We start from the raw sequence: 10599 nt of genomic DNA, 5'->3' as shown, positions 1-10599 counted from the left end.
GAGGAGGGTTGAGGACAGAGAGAGGGCGTCTATCTCCATAGCGACATTTTCAAAGGCGAGGGGGGTTGGGGGCAGAGAGGGAGTGACTGTCTCGCGATAGCGACAGTCTTCAAGGTCGAGGGGAGTTTGGGGGCAAGAGCAGTGATGCCTGTCTCTTCATAGTGACAGTATTACTACTCATATTTATTCCGGTATAGATTTCGTTACGTTCTCAATATTGAATAAATTTGCAAAGCGACGAATGCGTAGCCGAATTTGAGCTTGCGAGAAACTAGAATAGAGTAGATATATACAAATTTGTTTAAAGTTGTGATGTTTTCTCTTTATGAGATTTTCTACGATTGAAAATAATTCAATGTATCGACAGCGCTAATTTCAAAGCTATTTTCCGTTTCCTTATTATTTAAATGAATGTTTGAAATCACGTGATTTCTCAGTTTGAGTGTGTGATGATAGCCTTGTCGCTTGAGAAAAACAGTGTGCGAGCAGTAGTGAATCGCGACAGATCGTTGTCCGATCTTTTCGGATCAGTAAAGTGATTAAGTCAGGAAAGACATAAAATATTACATATTACAAAAATGTGTATTTAAACGAGTGAGTGATTTGCCTGATCTGGCAAAATTAATTATTTTATAAGCATAAACTCTAAACAAAATTGGTTCTTATCGTCGTATCTTCATAACCATTGATTTAATAAATACGCTGTTCTTAAAAAGAAATACTTTAAATAATTTGGTTATATGTTCCGTCCTTTACTTCTCAATTGTTTATTAAACGTGACGACCTGCATTTCTTTAACAATTAATTTTTAATTTCATACACATTTTTTTAAAACACAATTAAAATAACTTCAAATCGATAAAATACAATTCACATTAAATGGCAACATTAATTCAGAAATGATGCAATTAATGAAAATAATAAAAATAACATCACATTTTAAGCGTTAGATATATCCTTTACACATTTTTTATCTATGATTGTTAATCAGCGGAAAAATTTAGCCCACATAAAAAAAAATCTTTTCAATAGGTTGCTTCGTTCACGAGGTTAATACAGCCGACGCATTTTGAAGACGGTAATTCAATGTGGGGGGTTTCTCCCACTCCTCCGTCCCGCAATTAGTTGCAACGTTGTCCACAAATTCACCGAGTTTGCAAACATTCAATTCAAAAATAAAAATTCGAACCATTTTACTGAATTCAGTTAAAGTCTTCATCTATTTATTCCTAAAATGTGTGTTCTCTACTTACAAAACTGCACCTGCAGGAATTGTTACAAAAAAATCTTTTCTCCTAACTATCGTGAAGCTATTTTCTTTTTTGTTTCTTGATTCAGAACTCATAAACTTAATATAAATTTTTAATTTGGATTTTGGTCTAATTTAAATTTCCTAAATTTTGATTTAACTCACTTGGACTGGAGGTCATTTCTAGGATATTATGTTTTTTAATTAGATAAGAGTTAAACATGGTCCTGAGGTGCTCAGAAAGGTGCAATTATGGTGTGATATCAATAAGAAATTAAGAGGCAGTATTCTTCAAAAAAGATTTTTGATTGAATGTAGAAGAAATGATGTTTTACCTAAAAAAAATTTTTCCCTAGATAACAAATTTCGAGATTTTTCTTTTCACAGTAATTTTTGTAATAGAAAATTTGAATACACTTTAAACAATTTTAAATTTTTACTACTAAATTTATTTATCAAAGATGTTTCAAATCATGTTAATTTTTTAAAGTCAAGAATTTCAAGAATAAGAAGTGAATTTGAAGTTTGTTTGCAACAAAATGAAATTATTAATCTTTTAAACCATCAGATTCTCCTCAATCAAAGATTTTTAAACAGTGATGTGAAACATGATAACAAACTTTGAAATTTAATTCATCAGCAAACTAGTGTTCAAGAACAAAATTTAAATTTACATAGGATTTTTGAAGAAGGAGGTAAAGATCCTTGGTTTGTTAATTTGACAGATATTCAAATTCCTGATTCAGTCACAGATATTCTCAGATTAGGTCAAGGTTTTAGTAACCGTGTGATAAAAACTAAGGCAAAACAAATGATAGAAATAGTAAAAGATGTTGAATCAAATATACACAAAATTCCAATTTTGAATCAGCAGGATTTCCGAAACAAGGTTTTACACTTGTCAAAGAGCTTTGTTGAGAAAAATAGTTTGCATATCAGTTATATTGATCGTAGAATTTCTAAAGGTTTCATGATGACGAAAGAGTTTCTTAGAAGCAACCCTGATGTGGTTTGCATGAATGCTGATAAAGGCAGTATTATTGTTTGCATGAAAAAATCGAATTATATCAGGGATATGAAGAATTTGCTTTCTGATAATGATAATTTTGAATTATTGCATGAAAATCCATTTAAAAAATTAAAAAGAGACACTTTTAAGATGACACTTTTAAGATGGTTTGAGAAAGATTCACAAAGATGGCTATCCCTTAAGAATAGTTATTTCAACTATTAATACTCCCACCAAATTTTTAGAACAAAATTTTAATTTGATTCTCAAGGACTCTATCACAACTTCTAAATACAATGTCAAAAATAGCTGGGAATTTCAAAAAAGTATCATTCAAAAAAGGGTTCCGGATGACCATGTCAGGATTTGTTTGGATGTTATTGCAATGTTTCCGAGTATACCTCTTGAATTAGTTAAAAAGGCAATTTTAAATAGATGGACTGATATAAAAAACCGTACTCGTTTATGTAAAAAGATTTTATTGAAGGGATATTCTTTATTATGGAGTCAACTTATTTTAAATTTGATGGATCTTTCTATAGACAGAAGTCTGGTACTCCCATAGGTTCAGTCATTTCTCCGATTTTAGCAGAACTAGTGATGGAAAATTTGCAGGTTTTTGTTTTTGGGAAATTAGATTTTGTTTTGCCTTTTTATTTTCGGTTTGTCGACGATACCTTATTATGTGTTCCTCTGGAAAAGTTACAGATTGTCATTGATACTTTTAACGGTTTTCATCCAAAACTTCAATTCACTCATGAAATAGAACAGGATTATAAAATCAGTTTTTTGGACATAGAAGTAATTAAGGGTTGGAATGGTAATATTATTACCAATTGGTACAGAAAAAGTACATATTCAGGTAGAATTTTAAATTTCCTTTCTGCTCATCCCTTTCAAAACAAAATTGCAGTAGTTAAAAACTTAGTTGGTAGAGCTTTAGGTTTGTCCCATTGTTCATTTCACACAAGAAATTTGAATATTGTTAGGAATATCCTTTTTCTGAATCATTATCCAAAGGAGTTGATTGAGAAACATATTGCAATTAGAGTTCAACAAATCAAAAACAAAGACATTAATAATTTGCTTGTAGATAATCAGAAAGAGTTAAAGGAATTGAGTTCGTTTAATACTTTTGTTCTTCCATTTTTTGGTCAAATTTCTAAAACTATTGAACTCATGTTAAAAAAATTTTTAATTCATAATATTTTCGGCATTCCATTAAAAATGGATTCGGTGATAAATTTTTGCAAGGATCCTTTGGATAACTTTGAAAAGGGTGGTGTTGTCTATAAGATTACTTGCAGGATCTGTGGGATGAATTACGTGGGACAGACTGGCAGACTTCTTAATACTAGGATAGAGGAGCACAAAAGTGATGTTCGTTTGGGACGCAGTTATAAGAGTGTTCTTGCCAGACATACAAAGGCATTTGTTTATGTTGACCATGAGTTTGACTGGAATAATGTTCAAATTTTGCATAATGAAAGTAATGAGAGAAAGAAGGAATTCATGGAAATGCTTTATATTAAAAAGCAAAAAAAGTTATCTATTAATTTAAAAACCGATTTGGATGGGTTGAACAAAAGTTATGCTAATATGATTAATTACATATTTGTGTATATTAATTACATAAATTGTGTTTACAACAGATTGGCCTACTGACCCTCATTCGATTCTCAGGTATCAAAGAGAGAGCACCTGTTCTTGGGTTTTTTATTTTTATTTTATTGTAATTTGATGGTCATAAAAATAAAAAAGACGAAAGAAAAAAAAAGAGAAGGAAGGGGATGTGGTTGGCTGCCTTCTCATTTTTCTTTCCTCTTTTATATTTTTTTCCGAAAATTTATTTTATTTTTTTGTTGTTTTTTTCAGATTACAATAGGGTTTTTTTTTTTGGTTTTCGTTTATTCGTTGTGGTCCAAATTTGGTCGTTGGATTCTTGTTTTGTATAACAGGATTTTGCATTAACTCATAAACTGATCATTAACTGCAGCCGCAATTTCGCAAGACTGAATTCAATGAAGTTATTTTAATTTTATATAAGAAAAAACGCCTTTTCCTACTTTCAGCCATTTTTGACTAACTTAATTAAGAAAAAATCTGAGTACTGTTTTGTGTACAACAGATGTTGACGATTAATATTCTACGCTTTCATGGATTTCAGACATTATTTTCCTGCCAAAGTATTTCCTACTTTGAGCAGAAATTTTCCACAAGCTTCCTATAACCTTACAAAACTACATATCTTCATAGATTTTGAAGGATCTGCGTGCATTATTGCCCAAATTGGAAAGTGGCAAATTTTTCAGTTTTTATTTTTTTTTAAATTAAACAAATTAACTGCTCTCGAAGTTCGACCATCCAAATTGTACATCTTTTTAATATCTTTCATTTATACTTAAACTTTTTTCCTCGCAGATTCATGTCTTGGTCGCAAGCTTCGAAAATGTGATTTCGTAAACTTCGAACAGTGCGCACATTTTTTCTTACATTAATTTGTGGTTAAAAATATACTGGCCTTCATCCCAGACATCAACACTGCATGAATATCACTATCGCGTCCATTGTTTAATTGTTGCACTACGAAATGATTTACTGAATGCCCTAGCTAGTGCACTTTACTTTCGAACGAATAAGCTGAATTTTTCTTCATGAAATGAACTAAGAATGTCTTTGTAAGGATTTTTTACTATGCTACTTTTTAAATTGAAAACGAGTGTTTTAACGTGAATTTAAAGAATGGAATAAATGAACTTTTTTCTGAATTTTATCGATGAAAAACATTGTAAAATTGAAAAAAGAATCTTAAAAAATTAAAATTAAAACTTTTTAAATTCAGCTGTATCAATAATATGATAGATTCCTAAAATATAATAAAATCAATAAAGTATGTCTTAAAATATGCCTATCATTATACATGCCTAAGTTAACACAACAACAACACGGGAATGTAAACACTGATGGATTGTCTTATCTAACGTAACAAATCTAGAATAAGCTCCGTGAAAATGATTTTCGCTACTTATTACTAGGCATGATATCTTTGCCAATAATCCGCCGAATAAAACCTTATGTTCTCTCAGATTTTATACCAAAGCTCTTGACTTAAATGATCTAAAAATTTTCAAACCTGAAAAATGACTTTTATAAATTAGTTTGTTTATAAAGTAATCAAGTTTTATTTTCAACCACTAAACATGATTTCTAGAGTTTTAGCACAGACACAAGACATTCTATGATTAATCTGAAAATATTCAATTAAATGGTACTTCTGAAAACTTAAAATAAGTCAAATTTGTTTTAAATGTATAATAAGCCAAATTTTTTATGAAAAATCCAGACACTAAAATCTTTTCGAGCTTTAAAAAAATTTCATTTAGAATACAGCGTCCAAAGCGAAAGAATATTACAGGTTAAAAATTAATTTGTACATAGAAACTTCTTTCTATAAACAATAAAAAATTGACCGAGAAGTTAGCGATAGAAAGACTTGCTCGCGGAGTTGAGCAAGATAAAGCTAGAAGTTGGCCAAAACTAAAAGGTGCTCGCTCGCACCATCAAATCATGAAAGCTCTATCTCGGGCGAGCAAAGCACGAAGATGCCACTTCTCGTGTTTAGTTTTGGCTAATAATACAAGAATACTGCTCTTGTTAATGTAGCATGTGTGATTTAGAAATTAAACTCTCCAAAGAAACAGCTGTGCAGCGTATGGCTGGATCATCCCAATTTTGGCTGAACGAAAGCTTCGTTAGCCCGCTACCAGAATACATTCGCTTGCTAGCGCCATCTGGCACAATTTGAAGCGATGCTTGTGCGCTTTAGTGAAAATTGAAGGATAATGTTTTTGTGCTGCAACAGGAATATAAATTACACCTAAACACATACAATAAACTTTTAACGTTTAGAACGTTCAATTTAATATTTCGTTATATAGGGTAGTACCGCTGGGGCTTACCAAAAAGTATGCGACCCGTCTGACACCACCCACCACTCACTACCCCATCTACGCGTCTCACTTATAACCCGTCCTTGAGTCGCGTCTATGACCTATCTCTTTCAGTGAAAATATAGTGGTAAGTGGAAAGGGAAGAGTTCGTGAGGCTTCCCTCGCACCTAAAAGTCGCTCCTATCGGGTCGAATTCAACCACTCGCCTTAAAAAATCTCACTTTTCAAAACCCCCTTTCTTCGGTGCACGTCACATATGTAAATTTATATTTTCCTTAAGTGAACATGTTTTTCTTCCAGGCTTCACAAGAAAAACTTTTATTGATAACGAATCATTTGATACTAAACGGTGCTATCATTTGATACTAAACGGTGCTACAATGTATAATTGCATCCATTCCAATGTAGCTGGAGCATGCAAACTACGATAGGAAACATTCAGCCATACAAGTCTATTACACAGGAATATGACTTAGCATACTTTACGGATAAAATATTCTTGTTTTTTTTACAATACGTAATCATACAAAGTATGCCTAAAATAGCTATTTGTATGGTTGCAGCTGAGCGATCAATACGATTGGAATAACCAGAATTAAGCGTGTATTCTCAAATGATTTCTTTCTGTCGACCTGAAATTATCGCAAAAGTTTATTTAGTAACAATTTACAAGCTACAAAACGCGCAAATTATGAAATGCGAAAAATTTCCTAGCATAATATTTCAGTCCCGGCTTTATTCTGATTTTCCCCCGATCCAAATTCATCCCGGCTTTCTCATGTCTCTCATTGGTCGGTGGTCATCATGTTAATTATCGCCAAATACCTTATCCGCCAGACGATTACAATTCTTTTAATAAACCCTAACACTTACCTTGAGATAAGAGCCGTAGTACTTGGTAACATAGGGACTATCGCATTGTGAGAGAACCATAATTTCTTGTTGAATGTCTTCGATTTCATCTTCTGCTTCCTCAAGGTCGATAATTTTGATGGCAACAACTTGTTGAGTCCTATTGTCGATGCCTTTGAAGACCTCGCCAAAACTTCCTTTTCCAATTCGTTCTTGTTTGGTAAATATCAGCTCGGGGTCTACCTTCTGAAGCAAGAAAGATTTTCCTGGTAAGTCATCTGATTTCTCACATTTTTTTAGTAATGTATAATTTTATATAATATTAAAACTTTATTGAGAAATTAAATTTAATAACGCACAGCAGGACGGAGTAGAGTAAAATGCTGAAATTAATCAATAATTTGACCCGAGCAAAAAAAGTTGCGATTCGGCGATAAAAAATGCTAAAGAAAGATGCTGCTAATATTAGCCCTCGGAGCACACACAAGATCTCACAGACCCTGTCCTCAATTTTGGTGCTGATATCTTTTACGCAGTTTGAAAATTGCCAGGCCTAAAGCCTCCTGGTAATAGTTTGGGGTGTTAACAATGCATCCCGATACTCCTCCCGTACAGCGCTTTAGACAGTAGGCGTTTGGAACTGTTCAAAGTAGGTGTAGATTCACTCAGACACTAATGTGTACCACACGTCGATTTTGCCAGAAAATTATTTTTACATAAAAAGTTCAATTAACTGTCACTAAGAGCAACACAGTGCACAAAGTGCGCAAGGTAGTCAACCAGAGTTGCAGAAAAAGACAAGGTGTGTACTGTGTCCTTATAAAAAATATGGTAAAACAAAACGCTTGCGTCATTGCTGCTTGTGCCCAATATATGATGATCATCAAGCTTATATTTGTAATGACTGCGCTGGTACTGAATAATTATAACAAAATTTTAATATTATTTGTTCATTTTAATCATATTTCAAGTACATTTCAGTTAAGATATAACATTTTTCAAGTATTTTTAGTCAAACATTAATTTTTTACGTTTACTATAGAAAGGAACGCCTTTTCTTATGTAAAAAACCACCTCCGTCAACTTGCAAAATAAATATCTTTTTTGTAAGAGACACTACAGTAGTATTTTTTTCTCGATTCTACCATTATTCGAGAATACAAACCTAAACTTTTTTTGTTTTATTATTTCTAACAAGACATTTAAACTACGGACCTTGATTCTATAGCGTTTAATGAATATCTAAGGATGTTTTTAAGTTTATCGGATGAGTAGCCTGACAATGTTATACCGCGGAAAAGTGCACAGGGCCTCAAAAACCCACAGTGTGCTCTATGACTGAAAAAATATATGTATGCTCCGTGGGTTAAGGATCCACACGGTCCTTTGTTTTAAACAGTATGGAAATTCTTGAATTTTAAAAATATGGAGTTTTAAATTATTTATATTTCAATATTTACATTTCAGTGTTATGCAATTTGGAACTTACTTTAACTCGCTCCATTTTTGAGGACTTAAAATTGAAAATTCTTCAATATTAAACATTAATGATTTTTTAACCTTTACTCTTGAATCTTTTTTGGTCAACAATAAAACTGTTTTTTGTAAAATGAATCTCTTTTAGTTGAGGATTGAACTATTTTGCTTGGGAATTTCTTCTTCTGTGGTTTAAAAATCGTTCTTCTTGTATTGAAATTCTTGTTTCAAATAAATCTTCTTGGTCGAAAATTCGTCTTTACTTTTGATAATTCATCTTTGTAGATCTTCTTTTGCATTTTTCATCGCATAATCTGAAAAGAAAAATGTATCTTTTGTTGCGCAAATATTTTGATCAGAATTATCAGAACACTTGACTGGTACTGAACGTATTAAACGATTTTTTTACAACATTTTTTTAATCTTCTCGTCATTATTTAATAAAACGAATGCAGCCTATTAAAATTAAATTTATTATTAGTTAAATTTTTTTTTCTCAGCCGGCTCAACAATGGAAAGGTTGCACGAAACAAGAAACCACCCGCACAATAGGCATTCAAATATCCGCTCTTGGTGAGTTTCCCAAACTCCCTCAAATGCTTGTCATGCGGGCGTGGTTGCTTGAAAAACGCGACCTTCCCATTGCTAGAGAATTAGAATCGACTAAGGAAAATAAGAATTTGGTAAAATATTTAAAAATTGAATTGGAATAGTCTGCGTTAGATTCGTAAGATTATCACAAACTGAATGAAACCCACACCAATGGGAAACAATCCTTCACTCTATAAAAGTGAACTGGCAGTCAATACAAACCTAACTTTCATTTATTTCAAATCCATGTGTCACTATAAACATGAATCCTAACACACCTTTTAATCCTTTTCAAACTCTGCACTCAATCCACATAGCACACTTCCCGAATAAAGCAGGTCTGTCCCAGGTTTTTTTCGGGAAAAGCATAGGTCTAAACCTGGGTCAGATATGACTTTTTCAGGAAGTGTGCTATGTGGGTAATCCGATAAATTCTAGGCTAATCCAAAAAATCTCTTCAATTCTTCTCCATTCTCGCACAAACATTAACTTCAATCCGAATTGATTTAAACTCGCCATTCAAATATTTCCAATCCGAATGAATCTATTCTCTTTTCGAAAATCTCTAAAATTTTGACGTTTTGCACTTATATCTAAACGTTTTTCGGAAATGTAAAAACTTATCACGTTTCTTGAATATTAATACTAATTCTTATTTATTATTTTTTTAAGTTTTTACTCATGTCTCACGGTTTTCGAGATAATTCAAAATTCCGATCTTTTTATTTTAAAAATCTTTTTATTGCGTTAATTAGGGCACTCGGGGTGCCCAAGGACAATCCCGGCCTGGAATACTTTGTTGAAAATTTTGTTTACTGGTTTACGTTGGGGTGGCTTAGGACCATAAATCCCTCAGAAAAACCTTTAAAATGTTGTCAGTTTTCGCGTATCCCTGGTCGCTTTTAAGATAATTAAAAAAAATGTTTTATTCAAAAAATCTTTTTATTGGGATAGTTCGAGTTGGTCGAAAATAAACCCCACCTGCAAATGGCTTTAAACTTACTTCGTTTTGAAGTTTCTTTGACAGTTTCCGAGATAATTCAAAACTTTTAGTTTTAACAAAAAATTTTCTTACTGGTTTAGGTCGGGGTGGCCGAAGGCCCTTTAAAAAATCCTGAAAATATTATCAGCTTTTCCTTATCTCTCACGGCTTTCAAGATAAAACAATTAATTTTGTATTGAATTTAAAAAATACTTTCTTCCTTTTCACCTATATGTTCAATGAAACTAACAAAGAATTACTAGTAACTCAACTTGAACACTTTTTTTAATTCTTAACCTGTAATTATTTGATTAATTTATTATAATAACGAAGCCAGAAATGTTCACCCTTTTGAAATTTGTGCTTAGTTAGTTAGTCGGATAATCGACTCACAACCGTGAGATAGGTGGTTACAGTCTGTAAAGGAATCAATACGACGATCCAGCAAAAGCCTCGTGCACCCTAAGAACACGGAGTGACCCAAGGACAA

The 10599-nt window shown here is 32.4% G+C and overlaps 1 protein-coding gene across 5 annotated transcripts in view; it reads right to left on the bottom strand.

The window, feature by feature from the left end:
• Positions 1–10599, bottom strand: part of LOC117174201 (serine/threonine-protein kinase 26) — a 455881-nt gene that overhangs the window by 416409 nt on the left and 28873 nt on the right. For 4 of the 5 annotated variants that reach the window (XR_004467272.1, XM_033363063.1, XM_033363066.1 and 1 more), the window contains one exon: positions 7082–7306. Coding sequence is in view for 4 of the 5 variants with exons in the window: in XM_033363063.1 (XP_033218954.1) it covers positions 7082–7306 (225 nt within the window). In the remaining variant the exon portion in view is untranslated. Of the gene's footprint in view, positions 1–7081; positions 7307–8549; positions 8772–10599 lie in introns of those variants that run through there. The other variant, XM_033363065.1, reaches the window with a different exon arrangement.

The sequence above is a fragment of the Belonocnema kinseyi genome, chromosome 6 (genome assembly GCF_010883055.1).
Source record: "Belonocnema kinseyi isolate 2016_QV_RU_SX_M_011 chromosome 6, B_treatae_v1, whole genome shotgun sequence".
Taxonomy (NCBI): Eukaryota; Metazoa; Arthropoda; class Insecta; order Hymenoptera; family Cynipidae; genus Belonocnema; species Belonocnema kinseyi.
This window is presented reverse-complemented; position numbering and strand designations above follow the sequence as displayed.